Source organism: Cucumis sativus, chromosome 5 (assembly GCF_000004075.3).
Source record: "Cucumis sativus cultivar 9930 chromosome 5, Cucumber_9930_V3, whole genome shotgun sequence".
Taxonomy (NCBI): domain Eukaryota; kingdom Viridiplantae; phylum Streptophyta; class Magnoliopsida; order Cucurbitales; family Cucurbitaceae; genus Cucumis; species Cucumis sativus.
Window position 1 is genome coordinate 13,077,977 of NC_026659.2, and position 23,818 is coordinate 13,101,794.

Genomic DNA, 23,818 nt, shown 5'->3' on the forward strand with positions numbered 1-23,818 from the left:
ATTAGCTTGTATAGCGCGTTTTGTAAAAGAACTTCATCCTTTTTTTATTGCGCTTTTAATGATTTTATTGTAGGATATAAGCAAAAAGTAGAGCTCGACAATTGAATAGTATGTGAGGAAATGCATCCAACCAACGCAGCGATAAGCAACTAAGCTAGGTGAACTAGTGCACAATATACGAATTGATTTGGCGTGTATTATTGAAAAAAAGACGAAAGAACGTTCGTGTAGCCCTAATACATCCTAAGAGGCATTAGTGAAGAATAGGTTGTCTTGTCACATCAGTCCTTGCATATAAATAGAGGCCTCTACTTCAGAAAAAGTGTGCAATTTTGGTTGGAGAGCAAGTTCATATTGTCCATCCTTTGAGTTTTAGGTGAGAGCTTAAAACAAAGAGAGAGAGAGAGTTCTTCATCCTTCATTTCCCTCTCAAGAACAGACAAAAATCAGAGCCAAGGAGTATGAGAAATCATACTCTGAGGCTTAATACATTTCTCTATATTCCATTTTCTGTTTATATTGTAAGGTTGTTTATAATGTAATCTATGGTTGAAGGGCCTAAAATTTTATTTACAATCGTAATGCATTTCTTCTTTCATTCTCCCATTTATCTTCTATTATTCATGTTCAAACTGCTTAGTTAGTTTATGAGTAATGAAATGCGTTTTTGATGTAAGAGAATCAGAGTGCATGCTTTGTAAGTTTTGTCTCGTTACATGCGGATGTCAAAACATTATGTATTCGAAAGAAAGACAATGACGTGATTGCAATAACCTGACAAGTGAGAGCACACAGTTAACTAAGTAAGCGACGAGTAGATTGTATCAATACAATCTCATCGCCAAATTCATCCTTTGCATAAGTTACAGAGTTTTTAACTTATGTGGCGAAAACACCGAAAGGTTGCTCGTCTTAATTAGGGACAAATTGCTCATAATATATCCAAGTTGATTAAATACAAATCATAGCTTAACTTAAGTATTTGAATCCCGAAAGATGATCAAGTATGGCGAAGCGCGTCGAAAGGTCCTTGCCTTAATTCTAAAGTAATATGCTTTGTATCATCTTGAACTATCGAAGCATAATCTATCGGGATTAGTTAATTAAGCTTTCTTTCCTTCCATGCTTATAACTAGGTTCATTTTCCATCTCATTTCATCACCATGCTCACCTTGCACCGCCAAAAACACCTTAGTGTTGGTAATTAAGATACATTAAACTATACATACTTTCATATTGTATATTGTATACGGCATGAGTTTAGATGTGCGATAAGTTCATTAGGAACCTTAATTTCTTGTGTTCAACTCTAGAGTTGCCATAAACCTCTCTTCGCTTGCACTTAGGCGATTGAGAGAACAACTTGCACTACACGTATATCATTAGAAGTTTTGCAACGCATAAATAAGATTGCACCTTTTATAGCATAAACCTATTTAGTCGCCTAGTACTTGCTCAATTAGAGCCCTAATATGGCATATCTACGAGCTAAATACGTACACATTTATGAATAAATAGACAAGCAATGTCACGTAAATTTCTTCCAATGAAGATTTAACATACATCAAGCGTCAGGTTGATGTTCTTGAAAAGAGGATGAGGCTTCATTCCACCTCTTGTTCTTCCACTCAGTTGTCCTGCACAATCGGTTGGTTAACTTCTTTTTCAACCATTGGTCCCGACTCTTAGAGTTGCTTTGGTACCAAATTTGGTGTAAACAAAAAGTCTAATTTTTCATAAAAATAATTATTCTCCCAAATGAGAAGATTAATGTTGAATTTAGAGAGAAATATGAGTACATGGTCCAAGCTACCCTTCTAACTTCCCTCTTTTTAAAACATGTAATACAAATAACTCTCTTTCTATTATAATTAATACTCTTTCTTACTCTTGGGTACACCAACACCTCTACTCGTATGTTTCTACATGAATGATTTTGAATCAAATCATTTGCAACATTTACAAAGTAGTTTCGTATTTGTACTGTTACTAGTACACAACCTTATCCATATTATATAGATTTTTTGAGGTTTTTACTTAAACACGATCCACATGTATGTCAACCACAAACCGATCAAGTTACATTTAAATAACATTGGATTTTAATTTATTGGGGTATGTTATACATGTCTAAGTTTAAAATAAATAACTATTTATTTACGTAAGTAAATGCTTTGTTTACAAAATATAAACCACGAGTTTAGGGTATATATAGGCTCCAATATATATGCCTCTTATACAAGTTTATGAAAAGCCTTTTTTTTTTTTTTCATGATTGAAATCTATCTTATACAAGTATTATTAATAGATAAGGGTAAGGATTTGTCACTTGAAAAAAATGGACTATAAAAGATTTGATGGTACAATATTGGAGTATAAAGGATGGAAGATGTTAGATAATATTGGTATTAATTTAATTTTGGAGAAAGTCGTGATTTATGGAACCGTCCATATTAATAATATTTGTTTCATATCCAATATTAATTAAAGGAAATGTGAAAATGGGCGGGCTCTAGAATGACCGTTACCTTCTAGACTTCACAAGGTGTTCCGTTGACAGACGCAAAGTTCCTTCAAATCCCTCCGCCACACAAACACATCATCTTTCACTCTCTCTTCTACCTCCTACCATGGCTTCTTTTCTTCAAAATCACCTCAATTCTTCTCTCTCCACCTCCACTCCCAACCTCCATTGGACCCCAAACCTCCACCCTTCCCCTCGAAGACCTCACTTTTCTGCCAAACCTAGGGTTTTAACTTTCCGGGTAACTTACAAGTGTCGCCTCGGCGTATCCTCTTTTCGTTGCTTCTGCAGCTCAGGGACCGAACTTCAAAATGCATCGCTCCAACAACGAACTGAACCAAGGCCCTTCGATATCAATCTCGCTGTTATTCTCGCCGGTTTCGCTTTCGAAGCATACACTAGCCCCCCTGTAATATGATTACTGCTTGCTTCAATTTTTTTTTTTTTTGTTCTTGATGGTGGTATCATTTTTTGCTTATTAGGAGAGGGTTATGAAGATGGATTGTAGAATGTAAGTTGGGTGAAGGGTATTGCTTGAAAATTCTTGTGATCTTTTATTTATCTATTTTCCCTTTTTTTGGTACAGGAAAATTTTGGGAAGCGTGAACTTGATGCTGCAGGCTGTACGACTGTATATCTTTCAGAGTATGTAATTGCTATGATGAACTTTAACTGACGATAACTTTTGTGCAGAAGGAAGTCTTGGAATTTTTAGTTGCATATTTGTCATACTGCAATCATAAGTTCCTTTGACTTCACCATTGGACGTGCCAAATTTTTATTCATGAATCCAAATGCAGGTCATTTGTTCGAGAGACATATGATGGTCAACTGTTCATCAAATTGAAGAAGGGCATTGATTTACCTGCAATGGATCCATGGGTAACCTCTTTCCCCTTACTATGATCATTTTAATGTTCTTAACTCTATAAAATCACCACTTATTGTTTATCTTATATTATTTGTTATTGATAAACATATTTTTTCATTGATGAAATGGAAAATTACACATACACAAACACACAAAAACCTTAAATTCAATTGCACCACTTTAAAGCCGACCTTAAAACTAAAGAGAATGGTCTTAACTCTTAAGAGTAACTCAAGACATCTATCCCTACCAAACAAAAGGCACAGTAAATGACAACTGCTATATCTTGACCAATTACTACATTGGTCTTCTTTATTGACTTCTAATGCTATACAGTCTTTGCATGTCTTATTTGATTGTATTTGTTCCTCATTTTGACATGCTTTTAGGGAACCAGCGATCCATATGTGGTGTTTCAACTGGATGGTCAGATTGCTAAAAGCAAGACGAAATGGGGGTGAGCAATGTATTCATACTAAAATCCTTCATCGTGTTAAGTGGTAAACGATTCGTTAACAAAACTATATTTCCTTAACAAACAAATAACAATGAATAAATATCAATCGGGGACTCGGTCTTCAAGTCTTCAAAAATTGGGTCTTGGAAGAGCTTTAGTGAGGGTTTTTATGGCATGAAGCTATGTAGGTGTTCAAATGAGAGGTCAAACTTTTTCCTCTTCAACGAAATGTAAACATTTGTAGTATATTTCATATAATCGCGAAGAGATAGATTTTTGGTGATATAGATAGCAACACTATTATCACCTTTGAACTAGAAATAAAGCTTTCCATTGGAGAAATGAATAGAGACTATGCTTATGTAACGTTCCAAGTTTATGAGGGGACATGAGTGAATTGAGATCACATTCGAAAGAGAGAGTTTATAAGGATATAAAAGTATGGTTAAGAAAGGCTTAGAAAAATTGAAAGTTACTACCTATACCAACAAGGTAAATCTTCATTTTCGGTGGCTTAGTCATAAGAATTCCAAAGGTAAGTATGCTCAACTTGGAGCACGTGGGTGACTTATGGGAATTTTTCTTAGGAAGCATGCGAATGAGTTTAAAAATATTGAATGGACCCGTGTTGGGTTACGGGGATATTCTTTCACTTTTAGAAGCAACTTAAGACAAGCAAAGATGATACAGCTAGGTTGCAGGGAATGTCGGGGCAATTAGGTGCCAAATTTGAATTCCAGTGGTTTGGGGCGTTAGTTCAATGACAAAATATAAAATCTTCTCAATTCAAACATCTAACTTGCAAATGAAAGCCTAACAAAAAAATTAGAAATAAAACACCATAATGAGGTCTTCAGCCTAGCTGGTTCAATTTGTTCTATTTGAGACTTTTTTATGTGTTCCAACGAGATTTATGAAATTAAAGCCTTGATTATGTTGATCCACAGAAGGTGTGATCTTGAAGGCAAGGAAATCCTAGTGAGAAGATGATATGCGTTGCTTTTGGTGTTAGTTGGAAATGCCTACTTCAAACTGAAGATGCCCAGTTATTGTGTTAAAAATTTTACTTAAGAATAATTCAAAGAGCCAGCTCTTTAGTTCATCGTGATTATTTAACTTGGCAACTTCCAGATCTGCAACTAGGGAACTCAAATAATTTATTCCTTCTCCCTTTAAAATCAGTTGGCAAGAAATATTCCAATAAAGGAATGAAGAATCTCATTTTTTTACAAAATACCACATTTTTCATTAAGAGAACGAAAAGAAACAATTGCTTAAAGATACAAACTCCAAAAAGAGCCCAAGAAAACAAAGTAGGAAATAGAACAAAGCATCAAGAAAGTAAACATAAGGAAACATAAAGTGAAAACTACAAAGGATCATTGAAAACAACCCAGTTGCGTTACATATCCTGAATAGAAAGCCCTGCAAATTGCTTGCCAACAAAATCTGGAATTGAACCATTTGGTAATGAAGCTACATTGAAGGGATGCGGATAACAAGATCTCCTAACCATTTTCCAAAAGATTTCTCTTCCCATTTGCAATTTTGCAAGGATCAAAGTTTTTCTCAGATGGTGATCCACAGGCTTCTTTCTCTGTAGTGGTATGCCAATCAAAGCGATCAAAAGATTCATAACCATGTATATTGTACACTAGCGCCAACACCTTTCTCAGAAGATAATTAGGTTCATTTTCTTGTCTACTTGTGGTGATACTCAAATTCACCACTCAAATTGGTCTCTTGAATCCTTAGTCCTTTCCCGGTAAAATCTTTATCAAGTTATTTGGTTACTCCATCTTTTATTGATATAACTTATTTACAACTGCATAGAAGAAAAAAGTGGAGGAAATCTCTCAACCACACGATATCTTTGAAAGTTTATACTCGCAGAAATGCTGGTTTTTATTTTTTGATTTCTTTTACCTCAATTCTTAGAGTCTTTGAGGAAATGCATTCCAGCTAATTTGGGTGAATGCTGTCGAGTAATTCTTTTTGAGCTTTGGTTCGAAAGAAATCAATGCATCTTCTAGAACTCTTCTCAAACTTCTTGTGTTTGATTCAATCTGGCTCGATTAAAGTGTTCTTCATGGTGTTATCTTTCTAAGAAGTTTGAAAGGTTTCAATTCAAGATACATTTCATGGCTGGAATGCTTTTATTGTGCCTTTTAATTTTGTAGTTTTAAATTTCCTCGTTTTCTCTCTCATTTTGTGGAGATCTTTGTTATTTGATGTTTGGTTTTAACTTTTGTACCTCCAGGATTAGTCTTTTTTCGTTCTTTTTATGAACAGTTTTGAAAGAAAAAAAAATCTAACTTTTGTAACTGCTCTTTGAATGATCTTTTTTAATTGGCAGTGTTTTTTTAAAAATTTTTTGCTATGGGGGGATTTCAATAGTCCGAAAGGAAGTTGGTGGCTTTTAAATGTATTCTATATAGACACACACACACTACTCATTTTACATTTTAGTTTTCTCACCACAGCTTAGACTTATAACTTCCCTCTCATTACCATGCTAACATGACATGACAGGACAAAGCAGCCGATATGGAATGAGGACTTCACTCTTAACATCAAGGAGCCTTCAACTAAATATGTTCAGGTAACACTAACTTGTGTCAGGCTTCATAGCGACAAATTTTTGCTTCACCATTCCATTTTTAGAAAGTATATCGTTCTATATTCAATAATAATGATGTTTTATGTTTGGTATTGAGGGGTAAAGTCTTGAACATCAACTATTCCACTGCTATGAGTTAATGAGTTGCTTACTTTATAGTATTAGATTGTCATCAGGTGACTCTGTGTCCTATCAATTACCTTTTGTCTCAAGTCGTCCAAAATGCTAGGTCTTGCAGTTAAAACTAGTAATTGTACAACTTTGTCTGTTTTTCTGGAAACCTAGAAAGAGATAAACAGAAGGAATTTTTTGTTGTTTTCTGGTTTCTGTTTATCTAGATTATTGAAGGCAATATCTTTATTACATCTGCAATGAGCAAACATTTAAATATTGATTCAGATGAGGAATGAGTTGTGTAGAAAATCAAGCTTAATTATCTCAGCTGCAAATTGGGAATTACTAAGATTGTTTTTTTGTATATTCTATTTCCATATACATTTAGATTGATTGCTTAATTCTAGGTATTTGATTATGAAATCAAATCGTTCTTTTATGCATAGCTTCAGGTTGTCAGCATTAGTAGCAAAGAATGAGAGTCAAGTTCTCCAGAACAGAGATTCTAGAGCTCATTTCAAAATATTTATATGGGGAGGATTTTGAAAATGTATATGGAGTTGAAGTTGCAAATCATATCTTGCTTGATAGAATCAAGGGTGGAGCTATCCATCTATCTTCAAGTTCAACCCTATTTTTCTTCTTTGGTTGACATTTGTGGACTCCAGTTTTTAAGCGTATCATCCAAATTTCCATCAATGTCAACTTGAAAGTGCAAAGCTCTCCTATTTTGACTTGAAATAACTTCTTGAATCTCTCGTGGCCACGGGTTCAATTCTATTCTTGTAGCTTTAAATAAATTCCAAGGCTGGAAGCTGATTTTTAAAATGCTGAAAAGCTTCAAGTCAGAATGACTATGCGATTTGGTTTCAGATCAGAATAAGGTGGAAAAGAATCTGTCAGGAGGTCCTGTACGATCTCAAGAAGAGGAGTCAGTTACCTATGCTGAAAAGGTTAAGGCATTAAGAAATATCCCTGTTTCAGACCTGAAAAATCAAAGCATACAGAAAAAGTTGATTATTAAGAATCCAAGAGCCTTTTGAGCAGACTTCCACAAATTATGGGTGGTCACACGTCTTTTTGAGTTCAATGGTCGGGATTTAAAGATATGCTATAATCGTACTGTCAATCAGAGGTATTCATCAATCCAGTATTTGCAGAGAATTCTTTGATTGATTTTGATCAAGGTACATTAGATGATCTTATAGAGCAACCTGGGAAATGGCAAGAGTTTGGCGCTTTTCACTTAAAGTTCATTGTAGACCTTTGTATGCAAAAGGTTATGGTGGTTGGCTCTCGATCAAGAACCTACCTCTAGATTACTGGAACAATCAAACTTTTTAGGTCATTGGGACTTACTTTGGGGGCTTAGTAGACATTTCCAGGGAAACATTGAATTTTTTAAATGTTTCTGAAGCCAAAATACAAGTTAAAGAGAATCTATGTGGTTCCATTGATATTTCTTCTCTGGATCCTCCTAGCATAGCCATAGGGGAGCTACTTTTTTGTGATTTTTCAAACCCAGTTGATGTTAAATTAAATCAAGTTATGCAGGATGAAGAGGTTGAACTTGGCAGAAAAGTTGCGGCCCCAATTTGCCAAAAGGCCTTATGTCAAATCAGAAATTTTCAACAATTCAAAGTCTCAGAAACTATCAGAAAATATTCAGAAGTTGTTGGCCAGCTCTTCCATTGTCTCATTCCATCAATCTTTGGTCCCTTTGAATCAGAGAGTTATCTCCAAGATCGGAGAGAAGCCAGAAGGCCAGACCCTTTTGTTACGAGTTCAAACATCCATGAGTCGCTTGGTTTTTCTGCTTTCATTTAAGTTCTGCCGCAATAAATTAAATCCCAAAGCAGCACAAAGGTCTTCCCCGATCTCTGAAGCTTCAGATTTCCATGTTTGCATTATTTCACCAGGCTGTACCAAAGCAGCGCAAAGGTCTTCCTCAACTTCTACTATGCAAGAGAAAGCTTCCAATTCAGGCATTAATGATAAAGGCATTTCATTGAATGGTGATGGTCCCACTTTTAGAAATTCATCGGACAAATCTGGAGAGTCTGATTTAAAGAAGAGAAAAAGAATTTCAGTCTTAAGTTTAGCAAAGCCGACAATGGAGAAGAGGAAGCTTTTAAGGAGGAAAGAGAAGATTCCAACCAAGACTACCTCATTGCTCTTTGAAGCTTCTGCCTTGCTAGTGACCTCAAATTTTCCCCCCAAAAACCCCATCAATTTTGGTTTCCTCCTCCCAATCTCTTTCTTCCTCGGCAAGATTTGGATCAAGATCAAGGCCCAAAAGACTTGTAAAAGCTCGAGTTTACCCTCACCTCTTCAAACCGTTTCCTAATAATTTTGTAAGAAGTACTAGAGCAAAGGGCTTCCCAAAAACGAATGTTACCAAAGCCATGTTGATTTCTGATTTGGACTCAGACTTATTGGAAGTCAGTTGCTGCACCCACGCACTTGTTCCAACTCCTACTGGGTCTGCTTCACAATCTTTCCTTCCTCCACGCTTTAAGCATTCTGTTTTTTCTTTGCCAACTCTAAGGTGAAATTTCTGAGGGGGCGTTTAGTGTGCAGAGTTGTTTATTATAGCCTGTGGGTTATAATAATCTGTGTATTGTTATAGTCTGGTTTATAATGGTCTGTATTTGAGGTGCTGATTATTTTAGTCTGTGTATTGAATACATGTTTCTGTAGTCTGAAATTATAACAATATGTAAATTAAATGTTGGTTATTTTAGTTCGTGTATAATTTTTTGTACTATTATTCTTTATTATACAAATAATTACGTACATGAAATATTATATTTTGGAAATATAATTAAAACTATATGTCCTGCCAATTTATATAGAATTAACTGGATTTTAATTTATGTTAAAAAACTATTTATTCTTTTTGCCATTCTCGGAGATGCCTTAGTTAACATGAAATTGTTAAAAATGTAGTGTACGGATGCAATTCATGTCTTTCATTCATAAAGCTCCCTTTTTTGAAGGTACAAAATTGGTTCTAAAATAAAACTTATAACTCATAATTTTCTACACTTCTGTAGCTAATTTGTTTAGCATTTTGATATTTTGATTTTTACTAGGTTTTGAAATAAAATTCCGAACTTTTTTCACTTTAACTAATTTAAAAAAGATCACAGTTTTCTTTTTTAATCACAATATGCTAACTTCGAAATTAGAATTTTAATCTCAAGTTCAATTATTGGAAAATTATAATTTTTTTATCAAAATATATTTGAGGAATAAAAAATTAGAAATTTTGAATTTTTATTTTTATTTCCCCTCTAAGTTTTGTTCAACATTGTAACCTGTAAGTTTAAAAGGCAACTTTAAGTTTTCAAGCTAGTTAAATTGATCAAAGAAAAAAGTTGAAAATTTTATTAAACTAATTTAGGGATTTCTATGCATATAGCCTAAATAAGTTAATTACACAATTGCAGTCTAATGACCTATTATTTTACACAAAAATGTGGCCTAATTTACTTTTTCAGCTCTCTTTATATACACACACACACATTAGCACTGGAGGTTGATCGGTAACAATAGTCGTCAGAGTTGGTTGCCAGAAGTATGTCGGTGGAGTCACCAGAAGTGGTGGTTGGAGTTTGGCCGATGATGGTCACCAGAAGTGGTGTAAGTAAGTTGACCGACGAACTAAACAACCCTTGAAACAAACACCTGCTTAGAATTGAAGAATATTAATGAGGGTTATTTGAAATCCTAATCCTAATTCCCAAATAAAATTAAACCTTACCCCAAATAAGGAGTTGGATGTCATAGCCTACTACACCCCACTCCACTTCATGTGCTAAGAGGTTCACCGTGCAGTACACTAAGCGTTCCCTCGAAAAAGAAGGGTGAGTCTTCTATCAACTTGTTAGATTCCTAGATTAGTATACATGTGTTTATCTTGTATAAGGGTAATTAGATTAGTATAGGGTTAGGGGTATAAGGGTAATTAGATACTTAGGACGTTACTAGTAGTTATTATGTAAGTGTGGTTATTAGTAGTTATTATGTAAGTATGGTTATTAGGGTGGTTGCATCTTGTTATAAATGGAGGGAGGGTAAGTGAGAGGGAGGATATTCTGTAGAGTGATTTAGGGCTTGGGTGAGAGTATTCAAGAGGGAGGTTCCAAGTGCCTTATACTTGGGTTTATCTTGTATTTTCTTATAGCTCATTCTAATAAATTTAGATCTTGTTCTTGTTAGCAAGTGTTCTAACACAACTTTCCTTTTAGTGTTAGTAGTGAGAAAATAACTCATTTTGAGAAGTCAGTTGAGCTTGAGAGGCAGGGTCATTTTAAGCTTCTAGAGACCGATCTTAGTGCTTTATTTCAATGCGAGGAAGAACTGAAAGTTGAAAAGATGTCTATAGTTACGCATTCTCATTGCTAGACTTGCAAATCCCATATCATTTAAAATCGATAGTTGCTGATTCTGGTCTAGGAATGAGAGTGCGTAATTGTGATTGGTCTTGTGTTTCCTTAATTCAAAATGAAGCTCTTGTTACCTGGTTTTCAGTGGAGGAAATCTTTAAAGCCTTAAAGGCACTTGGCAGAAATAAAGCTCTAGGATCGGATGGATTCACAACTGAGTTCCTAATCAACCACTGGTCTATTTTCAAGGATATCTTCAAATCCATAATGGCTGATTTCCATAGAAATGGAAGATTAAATGCTTGCATTCAAGAAAACTTCATTTGTTTAGTGTAGAAAAAAGAGAACGTGACTCTAGTCAAGGATTTCCGCCCAATCAGCCTTACTACGTTAGCATACAAGATTAAATGCTTGCATTCAAGAAAACTTCATTTGTTTAGTGTAGAAAAAAGAGAACGTGACTCTAGTCAAGGATTTTCGCCCAATCAGCCTTACTACGTTAGCATACAAGGTAGTGCAAATGTTATATTTGAACGTCTAAAACAAGTTATGGATGCAATTATAAGTCCTACCCAAAGCGTCTTTATTGAAGGTATGCAAATTCTTGACCAAATATTAATTGCTAACGAGGCCATAGAAGATTATAGGGCAAAACGGAAAAAAGTTGGATTTTAAAACTTGATCTGGAAAAAGCCTTTGATAGGGTGGATTGGAACTTTTTAGAAAAGATTTTATCTCTACAAAAGTGTAGTTCCATGTGGATTTCATGGATAATGGGCTGCCTAAAAAATCCAAAATTTTCAGTCTTCATTAGCAGTAAGCCAAATAACAGCATCGAGAGGTATCCGCCAAGGGGACCTCCTCTCCCCCTTTTTATTTCTCCTAGTAAGTGAGGTTCTAGGAGAAATCATAAACAAGCTTCATAGTAACAACCAGTTTGAAGGTTTGCCACTTGATCCACCTCCCATTGCTTCAATTTGCCGATGACTCTCTTCTCTTTTGTAAGTACGATGTGAAGATGCTTCTTAAGCTGAAGGTCTCCATTAGGTTATTTGAATGGTGTTCGGGGTAGAAAGAAATCAGCCCTTAGCGTGGTTAATGTGGGAGAGGGTGATTTGACTCAAACAGAAAATCTGCTAGGGTGCAAGGCAGAAAAGCTTCCGATTATATATTTAGGATCCCTTTGGGAGGCTACCCTCGGCAAAAGATGAAGGGAGTGTTAGTGTAAACAACAAAGCAACACCAAGGGGCCCGAGCTTGAAGAAGCCAAGGCAAAAGGGTCCAATGGATGCATTTTTTACTCCTAACCCAGAAACTGTGGTTCAAAATAGAAAGGACAAAGGAAAACAAACTTCATTGAATGCGACATACAAGAAGGAAATGAGAGAGCACACCATCCAAAGAATTGCTCGATGGTTTTATGATGCAGGAGTGCCTCTGAATGCCTGCACATATGATAGTTTTGCCCCTATGATTGAGTCAATTGGGCAATTCGGTCCTGGATTGAAACCACCATCTTATCATGAGTTAAGAGTTCCATGTTTGAAAAAGGAATTAGAAGCAACAAATGAGTTGATGAGTAACCATATGGCAGAGTGGGCCAAGGTTGGATGCACTGTTATGGCTGATGGATGGACCGATAGAAGAAATAGGACATTAATTAACTTTTTAGTTAACAGTCCTAAAGGCACCATGTTTATTGAGTCCATCGATGCTTCATTTTATGTGAAAGATGGAAAGAAGATGTTCGAGTTATTTGATAATTTTGTAGACCGAATTGGAGAAGCGAATGTTGTACAAGTAGTTACCGATAGTGCCTCAGCAAATGTGATGGCAGGTAAGAATGTAGACTACTTACAAGTTATAACTTTAATTTGTTAGATTTAGTTGAGTTCTACGTTAAATGTGTACTTATTTTCTTTGTTAATAGGGAGATTGTTAGAAGCAAAACGACCACAGTTAATATGGTCTCCGTGTGCCGCTCATTGCTTAGATTTGATGTTGGAGGATATATACAAGATCTCGAATATTCGAAAAGCATTGAAAAGAGGCATGGAGATTAGCAATTTCATATATGTTCATCCTGGATTGTTAAACATGATGCGACGTTTTACTAACCAAAAGAAGTTAGTTAGACCAGCTAAGACCCGTTTTGCTACTGCCTGCATTACATTATCGAGTATACATCGTCAAAAGAATAATCTGAGGAAGATGTTTACTTCAGATGAATGGAAGAATAGCAAATGGAGTAAGGAGCAACAAGCGAAACGAGTAGTTCAGACTATTTTGTTGGCTAGTTTTTGGACTACAATTGTTTTCACTCTTAAAGTATCTGGCCCACTAGTCCGAGTTCTTAGATTGGTTGATGGCGAGAAGAAGCCACCTATAGGATATATTTATGAGGCCATGGATAGAGCTAAGGAAGCTATTGCTAAATCCTTTAATAATAATGAAGAAAAATACAAGGACATTTTCACCATAATTGATAAAAGATGGGAGCTTCAGTTGCATCGTCCTCTGCATGCAGCGGGGTATTATTTAAACCTGTCATTCTATTATTCGAATCCTAATATCCAGAAGGATGATGAAATAGTTAATGGACTCTACTCATGCATAACAAAAATGGTTGCTTCATTGGAAGTACAAGACAAAATACTTGCAGAACTAAGCAAGTATAAGAGAGCTGAAGCATTATTCGGACAACCTTTAGCAATCAGACAAAGGGACAAAATATCTCCAGGTAAATTTCAACTAAACGATTACTCAACGATACTAGCAACAAGTTCTTCTATTAATATATATATTTTTTTGTTTGTGCCTATAGTGGAATGGTGGGATAATTTTGGACAATCAACTCCAAACTTGCAAAAGTTTGATGTGAGAATTTTAGGTCTTACTTGTAGCGCTTCTGGATGCGAGCGTAATTGGAGTGTGTTTGAACAAGTTACCTTTCCTCTCCTTAAGTACATTGAGAATGATAATCAAAATTTGTTGATTCACTGATAATGAAACTTTCTAATTTTTCAGCTTCATAGCAAGAAACGAAATAGGCTTGCTCAAAGTCGTTTGAATGATCTAGTGTTCATCAAATACAAACAGAGCACTAAAACGTCGATACAACCTACAAGATATTGTCGACCCCATCTCCTTAAAAGATATTGATGATAGTAACGAATGGTTGATTGGAAGATTGGATGACGATTCTGAGGAGGATGATGAGTTGGTATTTGACGATGATTCTTTAACGTGGGGTGATGTTTCTAGAGCTGTCGGAGCAAAAGAACCATCATTCTATTCTAGAGCTAGTACCTCTAGAGCAAAGACTAATGTTTCATGTTCATCCTCGTCTACCACGCAACGCAAACAAGTAAATTTAGATGACTTCGATTTGGAAGAAGAAGATACTGATGGCAATAAGTCTAACGAAGGAGTGAATGAAGACGAGGATCAATTTAGTGATGATGAGTTTGATCTTTAGGGATGAACTTTTTATTTTGATTGTTGACTTGTTGAATACTGGGTAGTTTTTCTGTTGTGTTTTGTTGTTTAGGCTACTTATATTGGGTACCTATATTTTATACATTGTTGCTCTGCTATATGTGTGTATATATATATTTTCTTCTCTTTTTATATATAGTGCGCCTTATGAAAAAAAGCTCGCGCTTTTTTTTGCGCCTTGCGCCTAGGCTCCAGAGGACCAATGCGCCTTAGTGCGCCTTGAGCCTTTAAAAACACTGTGGCAACCTGTCATCGATCGAATTCACAAGAAACTAGATAGGTGGAAAAGATATAACTTCTCTAGAGGCGGAAGACATACCTTATGCAACTTAGTTCTGGTTAGCCTTCCTACATAGTACCTATCTTTATTTTTGCTACCTGAAAATGTGGCTGCCTCTTTAGAGAGAATCATGCGAAGCTTCTTTTGGGAAGGCCATGCAGGTAGCAAAATCAACCACCTTGTTAAATGGAACAAGGCTTCAGCTCCTCTAAAAGATGGGGGTCTTGGCTTAGGAGGAATTAAAAATCATAACACTGATTTGCTCGCTAAATAGGGTGGAGATTCTCAAAAGAAGAGTCCGCTCTTTGGAGGCAAATAATTAGAAGCATTCATGGTAAGGAGCCGTTTGATTGGTTCACTAAAGGGTAGTTCGGTAATAGCCTAAGGAGTCCTTGGGTTAGCATTGCTAGAGTTTGGAGGTCGGTTGACTCATTAGCCTCTTTTAATCTTGGTAACAGCCAACGAATTGGCTTTTGGAGAGATCTTTGGGTTTTAGCTCCTCAGGAGTTGGCCCATTTCAAATGTATTCCATTATTTTGCTGACTCCTTTATTCACGCTTTGTGTATTATTTGGGATGTCAGTCTGGAATTGGAGTATCCCCATCTCGATTGCTACTAATTGGATATGGTACTAGGTGAAATATGTCTCTATCAATGTTGTAATTCTTTATCATTATAGAAGTCTATCTAGGTATATCATGGTCTATCACTAATAGAAACTAAAATTTTGCTATATTTGTAAATAAGTTAGCTCATTTTGCTGTATTTGAAAACATCCCTAATAATAATAATAATAATAATAAGCTTAGGATCCAGAAAACCACTTATGTATCTCTGTGCATGTATGTAAGCCTATTTTACTATATAAAAATAGTTCAAATCACAAATTTTGATTATTCATATATGAAGCAAATCTTAGGTTGCTGCATGGGATGCAAACTTAGTGACTCCACATAAACGAATGGGTAATGCAGGCATCAATCTGGAATTCCTTTGTGATGGTGAGGACTAATTTAAAATTTCTTACTTTCCATATTTTGGAATTGAAGTATTAATATATTCTACAACTATTTTTGGAAGATCATTGGGTAGGGGAGAGGGCTCTCTGTGGGTTGTTTCCTTGGTTGTATCATTTGTCTTCTCTCGTAAGTCATTTTGTTGCTAACTTTTAGTGTGGTTTGGGGGTTCTTGTTTCTTTCCTTCGGGTTCTATCGAGCTCTTTTTGGTAGGTAAATGATGGATGTGGCTGCTCTTCTTCTTTTACTTGAGAGTCACCTCTTCAGAATTGAGGGAAGGGATGTCAGAGTTTGGAGCTCCAATCCTTTGGAAGGGTGCTCGTGCAAGTCTTTCTTTCAATCCCTGGTTGATCTTTCTCCCTTAGGTGTGTCAGTCGCTTAAGTGCTTTGGAGGATTAAGGTTCTTAGAAATGTTAGATTCTTTACTTGGCAGGTTCTTAACGACCGTATTAGTCCGTTGGATATGCTTATTTGGAAGTTGGGGTTGTTGGTTTGGCCTTGTTGTATTTCTTGTTGGAAGGTGGAGGAAGACTTGGTTCATATTCTCTAACGTTGTGGGTTTGTGAGCATTGTGTGGGATTCTTTTCTCCAGACATTTGGTTTTATGTGCGTTCGTCATACGATCGAGGAGTTACTCCTAAATCCACCGTTTGGATAGAGGTCGTTTTCCTTGGCTTGCTAGTGTGTGTACGGTTTTATGGGTTTTGTGGGATGAACAAAATTGTAGGGTATTTAAGGTTGTTGAGAGAGATCCTAGAGAGTTAACAGTCTTTTGTTTGCTTTCATATTTCCTATAGGGTATCTAGGGGTGTTGAGTTACAGTCTCTTGTTTTCTTTCATGTTTTCTATTGGCATGATTTTGTATAACTGGAGTGAGTACCTTCGTGTAAGGGATCCTCTTTCTTTTTGCAGGCAGATTTTCTGTCAACCATGTATTCTTTCATTTTGTTTCTTCATGAAAGTGATCTTTTTTCATATATATGTGTCTTCTGTGACTAACATCATACTTAAGATATTTAGATATCAAAACTGGTATTCTAGGGTGCTCCTCTTGATCCCCCTTCCCTCCCTTATTAGGATTCTCTATTATTCTCTATTATTCTTATTGTATAATTCTCTTCTACTTTGAGTTTTCTTTATTAATAAAGAAGCTTGTCTCCGATTAAAAAAAACGATATGAAAATTTGTACTATAATGAGTTTGGGAATTTCTGTAAGCTTTTTACTAAGCTACTCGAGTTCTTTTGTTATCCAGTCATTAGAATCATGGATTTAAGTAGATTTTTTATTGTTCTTATTTTTTTTTAAACGAAGACAAAATTTCTTTATTAGTAAGAACTCGGAGTACAAGAGAGTTATACAATGAGAGCTATACAATGAGAGCAATAAAGAAGTCTAAAAGAGGGAACTTTGGGGATCAGGAGGCGCACCCCAGACATCTTAACTAGGTTTACACCCCTTCGCGCCAATCATCAGATCCCAAACATACAAAACTAAAACTTGCAAAAGTTAATTAATGTTTAGCTTAATACAAAGGGCAAGAAGACAACAAAGAACCAGAAGAAAATCTAACACCTGGGAAGGCCAAAAAACATAAAACACAATTTCTAAGGCTAAAAAAGGAGCAATCCACCAAGACTTCAGAACACAGAAAGAGGCTTGCTGTGAGAAACATTCAGACTCGATAATCTGCAAACTGAATCAACAACTAAAGTGCTGGTTGAGAGAGAAAAGCAGTCCAGTTGAGGCAAATGTTTTGAGTGGAATAATTTTGAAACTCCTTATTTAAGGAGCACCAAGCTGCTGCCTGAACAAATGATTTCTGCCCTTGGTCTTTTTTTATCATGGAAAATTTATTGATTACACTCAAACCATAAATCTGCGAGGAGAGCTTTTGACAAGTTTTCCCATATTAAACGTGATTTCTTAGGTAGAGACGGGCCAGTCGGAATCTGAAACACATTTGCGCTTAGTGATCGATCAATAACCCAATCAAAGTTGAACAAAGAGAAAATCCTACCCCAGCAGAAGGATGAAAAGGGGCAGGTCATAAAGAGATGAAGAATTTCCTCATTAGCCTTCATACATAAAGGACAAGTCAGAGGAAGGAGGCATTTATTAGGGGATTTCTTTTGCAAGATTTCTGAGCTGTTGAAGGACCCGAACACCATAATCCAAATCAGAATATTAATTCTCTGTGGGCTGCTTGATTTCCATAAAGCTGTTAATAAACATTTGTTCATTGGGGAGGCAGTTTTTAGGTGAGCCGAAAGAGACTTAATAGTGAATCAGCCATGGTGATCAATGGGCCAAAATTTGTGATCATCAGAACTATTCACTTTTTCGGACAAGAGGAGGGATAATAAAATTGAAATTCTGCAATTTCATCATCTTTCAAACATCTTTTAAAGGTCTTCAAACATCTTCTAAAGGACAAGGGCCAAGATAAAGTTTCAAAGTCCAACTGTGCTGTTGGCCAAAACAGCAATTCTAAAAAGCTTGGAAAACTGCTCCTTAAGAAGGGTGACACCAACCCAAAGATCTGTCCAAAATCTGATTCTACGACCGTTGCCAAGTTTAAGTAAAGCTAGTGAGTCCACCGATGTCCACATTCTAGTAATGCTTACCCAAGGACTCCTTAGACTGTTACTGGACTTTCCTTTTGTAAACCAGTCAAAAGCCTCTTTACCATGGATGCTGCTAATTATTTGCCTCCAAAGAGCTGACTATTCCTTTGAGAATCTCCACTGCTCAGCAAGCAAAGCAGTGTTATGAATCTTAATGCCACCTAAACCGAGATCCCCATCTTTTATTGGTGATGAGACCTTGCTCCAATTCACAAGGTCATTAATTTTTCCACCAGCATAACCTTCCCAAAAGAAATTCCTCATAATTTGCTCCAAAGAGGCAGCCACATTTTCGAGGATTGAAAATAAAGATAGATAGTAGGTGGGAAGATGCCTGAACTGGATTGTTCAAGGCATGTCTGCTTCCTCTAGACATATTGAATCTTTTCCATCTATCTAATTTCTTGTGGATTTGATCAACAACTAGTTGCCAAAACTCCTTTTGCCTTGGGTAGTCTCTCAAGGGAAGACCTAAATATAAAAAAGGTAGCTTTTCTGCCATGCAACCTAAACGATTCGCTGTTTGGACCAAGTCATCCTCAACCACATTAACACTGCTAAGAGCTGATTTCTCCCAATTTACTTTCAGTTCCGAACACCATTCGAAAAGCGTAATGGCATCCTTAAGCTTAAGAAGCATCTTCTTGTCATATTTACAAAAAGGGAGTGTGTCATCGCAAATTGCAGCAATGGGAGATGGATCTTATCCTTGCCAATAAGAAAACCTTCGAACTGCCCATCGATGTGAAGTTTGTTTATGATTGCTCCTAGAACCTCGCTTACTAGGAGAAATAAAAAAGGTGAAAGGAGGTCCCCCTGACGAATGCCTCGAGAGGCTGTTATTTGACCTCTTGGCTTACCATTAATGAAAATGGAGAATTTTGGGCTTTTTAAGCAACCCAGCATCCATGCTGTCTATTTAAGACTAAACTTTTTATAAAATAAAACCTTCCTAAAAAGTTCCAATCCACTTTGTCAAAAGCTTTTTAAAGATCAAGTTTCAAAATCCAGCCCTTTTCTGTTTAGCCTTGTAATCTTCCACGACCTCATTTGCGATCAAAACTGGGTCAAGAATCTGCCTTCTTTCAATAAAAGCACTTTGGAAAGGGCTTATAATTGCATTCATGACTTGCTTCAAGCGTTTTGCTAGAACCTTTGCAACTACCTTATTTGTTAAAATAGTAAGACTAATTGGGTGGAAATCCTTAACAAGAATCGCGTTCTCTTTTTTCTGCACTAAATAAGTAAAGTTTTCTTGGATGCAAGCGTTTAACCTTCCATTTTTGTGGAAGTCCTCCATTAAAGATTTGAAGCTGTCCTTGAAACTAGACTAGTGTTTAATTAGGAATTCCACTGTGAAACCATCTGGGTCCGGAGCTTTGTTACTGCCAAGTGCCTTTAATGCTTTAAAAATTTCTTCCACGGAAAACTGAGAAACAAGAGCCGCATTCTGAATAGGGGTAACACAAGGCCAATCATTGATAATAGGAATGAATCTGTCCCCCAGGATTCTTTTGTAGGGGGTCTCAAAAAAATCCAGCACAAGCTTTTCTATGTCTCGAAACGAATTTGACACAGACCCATTTTCATCTTTCAATTTTGTTATGAGATTCTTTTCTTTGCATTTAAAAAGCAGTGAAAAAATTGTGTTCTCATCTCCCACTGACAACCAATTAAGTGTGCTTTTTTGGATAAAATTATGCTCTTCAATTTGATAAATGCTTTGTTATTCTGCTTGTAAGGTTGATCTAAAGACCAATTCCTCCTCATTTAAGCCAATGAACTCTGTCATAAAATCACAGATTTCGAATTCGGACAGCAAGCTTTTTTCTCTCTTTTAGCTTGGCTTGCATTGAAGTGTGCCAAGCTTTAACTGTCATCTTTACCAATCTCAGCTATTCGTGTAAAATAAAGCCAGCCCATCCATGAAAATTTGAACTATGAACTGTGTCAGCAATGACCTGGTTGCATTCCCTGGACAGCAACCAGCTGTTATAGAACCGAAAGGGAGATGGACCCCACACAATTGCACCAGCCTCCAACATTAAAGGAAAATGATCTGAGAAAATGCGTGCTTTGCGGGAAACACGAGAATTTCCAGGAGATCATCCCAGTCTTTGCTGATGAAGAATCTGTCGACAAAAGATCTGGATGGAGAACCACCCTCTCTAGACCAAGTGTACCTCCCGTTTTGCAGTGTAATTTCCATGAGATTAACCAATTCAATAAACTTGTTAAACAGTAACATTCCTCCAGTACTTCTGCCAAGTGGATATCTTTCATGTGCCCATCTAGTGATATTAAAATCTCCACCTACACACACCAAGCCTCAGCCGAGCATGCTAACAAGAAAGACAATTCAGGCCAAACCAATTTTCTTTCTCTGTACCCACAAGGACCATAAACATTCGTAATCCAACAATTCTTCTTGACCAGAGTGAGGCATTTAAGAGACAAAGAAAAGCGCCCTTTGATAACCTCAATTACCGAAATCATGAATCGCCTTGTTTCCTGTGGCAGCGTCAGAACTACTTCTTCAATCGAAACCAAAATTTCATCTTCCTATTGCAATGGATTTCCACACCTTGTCCAGGAGAGAGCTCCAAGCCCTTTGCAAGAGGAATAAGATTCCGGCCAATATCACTAATGTCGCCATGGCCGATGCCCTTGCCGCTCTTCAATCCGTTGAAGGAATCGAGGAGTTTTTGAATGGTGATAGATCTGGTGTACCTGAATCGCCCATGAAAGCAGGAGTTATTTCCTCGGAAATTCCACGAATTGCATTGAGAACTTCAACAAGAAGAAAAGCCGTCAAAGATGAGACAATTACCACTCGATCACGCCAAGGTGCAGTGGCAAGAGACATGGAGGAATCTGAAGACAAAGATCTTAATATGGCTTTGACTACTCCGTCATTGCCGGGTAGCCGGAGAAGGACTGCGGCAGCTTCTTCAGCTTGCAAGAAATTTGATTTTCAGATGACGGTTGATGATCAGAAAGAAGATAAAGATATGGATCAAAAAAAGAAAGAGATTGAAAATACCCCTGCTGTGCCTAAAAGCCAGAAGAGAGTTGTCGGGGCCTCAACTCGTAAACGAACCGAGACTAAGAACAATGGGGCTGCAGAGCAACGAGTTTACAGTACTAGAAGGTCTGTCAGATTGCTGGAGAAGAATATGGAGAGCTTGAGTTTAGAGGGAGATGAGAAAATGGAACCAATTACTGTCCATATGCCGTTCGATGATATGCCTAAAATTTCAGAACCCATGAAGGAAAATATGGAATTAGAAACTGAGTCTAAGAAAACCGATGAATCCAAAAGCAAATTAGATGAAAATTTGAGTGTGGAAGTTGATGATGGAGAGAAGAATGAGATGGGGTCAGAAGTAAAACTCTCAGAGGAGGAACCAGAAATGGTTCTTGATGATCTGTTAAAATCTTTTGATGAAAATGTAATTAGTGCAAAGAGCGTTGATGATTCTAAAATAGAGGCACCTCATGCTAACTCGGATGTGAAATGCTTCTCTGAAGATGAAAAAGTAAATGAAGTTTCGAAAGATGATGATTCTGTGGAGATTTCTGCTGAAGAAATCAATGAATCTGACAAATCTTCTCTGCCTACTGAAGACTTGGATGTTACTGAAGTTCACAAATCGAGCATTGCAGAAGAATTTGGTATGGAATTTGAATCTCAACAAAATGAGTCTACCTGTGAATTGGAACATAAAATTGAAGAAGATCTTGAAGAAGAAAAACACGTGAATAACTCTGCTGAAGAACTGTCTCTTCCCCATGAAAATGTGGAAAAAGAAACTGAAGTTGATGGAGATGATGTCTTGAGCAGTGATGAAGAATCTTTGGAAGTGAAAGATGATCAAGATGAAAATGATTACAAATCAGATCCCACAACCGGAAATGAAGCATCAGATGCTAACATTGAAGGAGACAAGAAGGAAACATAAATGGAGAAAAGTTCCGTTCAAGCTGAAGAAGATGATACATTTATCAACAAGTCCATGGAGGAGTTCCCTGAGAATGTTTTTGATGATTCGGTTGATGTCAAGATCCAATGGAAAATGGAAGAAGAAATTCTTCCTAAAGACAATTGTCGAAGCTATCGACTCACAACCAGAAATCCCAAATGCCATTGTTCAATGTGAGGAAGCTTTGGTGGAAATCACTACCACATCCTCCAACAACAATGCAGTTCAATCATTGGCAATTCAATTCCCTATGCCAACAATAGAAGCCAAATCTCCCGTTAAAGAACAAATCATTAGTTTGCTAATGGACAACCCAGATGCTGAGGAAGAAGAAGCTGAAAAAGAATAGAACATAGCAGCAAAGTTCATTCAGTTTGAGGTGAAGAATGATACTGGCCTAAGGCAGCTGAGGAAGTTGTTCAAGGAAAAACTCCAACTTAACAATAAGAAGATGGACAATAATAACATCAACACAAAAGTTGTTGGAGGTGGCATGAAAGTGAGAACTGCTTTACAACCAGTGTTGGAAAACAGAATGACCATGGATGAATTGGAGAAGAGACGTTAGAAGTCTAGAAAGAGAGAGCATTGTGCATGGTTCAAACTGTGGTTTGCCTCATGTTATTGATTTTGTGTTTGTTTATTCTTTCCATGATGTTTTTTGTGTTTGTGTTTGTTTATCCAACATAGCAGCGAAGTTCATTCAGTTCAACCTGACAGATTCCACAAATTCTCAGCCAATATCCTTGGAGCTCCACAGTGAATTTATAAAAACAGCATTGAAGTTTTCCTTTTTAGATTCTTGAATCATGAGTACATAAGGGTTGCAATTTTTATGAACTTCTTGGAGCTGCACATTTGGAGGAATCATTTAAACCCCTTGGGTTCCAAGAGACTATCTTCATGAAAGCTAGGACAAAGAAGAGGAAGGCTGGGCAGCTATCTTATGCCAAAATGATTCCACAATCATTGACTATTGACATCAAATCCTTTGGCAGCTCCAAGGGAACTTTACTTAGAGGGAAGCCATCATCATTAAACAAAGCATTAAGATCCACCCCTCCAATTTCTGAGTCTAATTTGAGGTCGGACGCGGTGGAAACACCCATTGATTCTTCACTATTAACACTGATAGGTGAGGTTAAATCAAGCGGCTTCTTGAAAGAATTATCGACTTTGCAGGGGAGCCTCGCAGTAGAGTAACCTTTGTGTTAGAGTTGGTGAATTTAGAAAAATTGAAAAGCTTAGATGGAGAGTTTGCAGTTACTGACCTAATGAATCATTCAGGGAACTGAGCTTTAGTGCTGTATGTCACAATCGTAGCGTTTCAACCTCGAGACGGACGATTGTGCGGCACTTGTTCTAACTCACGAACAAGTCAGCCAATCAAAATCCAAGAGTTGTGGGTAACGTCGATGTATGTCGTAACCTTCCTTTG

General features: G+C 36.8%; 2 protein-coding genes across 5 annotated transcripts in view; both read left to right on the forward strand.

Annotated features, from left to right (window-relative positions):
- Nucleotides 1–2,488: 2,488 nt before the first annotated feature.
- Nucleotides 2,489–23,818, forward strand: part of LOC101204368 — a 52,218-nt gene continuing 30,888 nt past the window's right edge. The window contains exons 1-6 of one of the 4 annotated variants that reach the window (XM_011656206.2): nt 2,489–2,933; nt 3,111–3,169; nt 3,325–3,406; nt 3,785–3,852; nt 6,385–6,454; nt 15,675–15,756. In XM_011656206.2, coding sequence (XP_011654508.1) covers nt 2,631–2,933; nt 3,111–3,169; nt 3,325–3,406; nt 3,785–3,852; nt 6,385–6,454; nt 15,675–15,756 — 664 coding nt within the window. In that variant the 5' untranslated portion in view covers nt 2,489–2,630. Of the gene's footprint in view, nt 2,934–3,110; nt 3,170–3,324; nt 3,407–3,784; nt 3,896–6,384; nt 6,455–15,674; nt 15,757–23,818 lie in introns of those variants that run through there. The other 3 variants (XM_011656205.2, XM_031884962.1, XM_031884963.1) reach the window with 3 other exon arrangements.
- Nucleotides 17,042–23,752, forward strand: LOC116403653 (midasin-like). The gene has a single exon (XM_031884964.1). It carries the CDS (start codon nt 20,968–20,970, stop codon nt 22,357–22,359), a length of 1,392 nt encoding a protein of 463 aa, XP_031740824.1. The 5' UTR covers nt 17,042–20,967; the 3' UTR covers nt 22,360–23,752.

What these genes read in the sequence shown, in the direction of transcription:
- LOC116403653 (XM_031884964.1), top strand. Translation starts at nt 20,968, where the DNA reads ATGGATTTCCACACCTTGTCCAGGAGAGAGCTCCAAGCCCTTTGCAAG.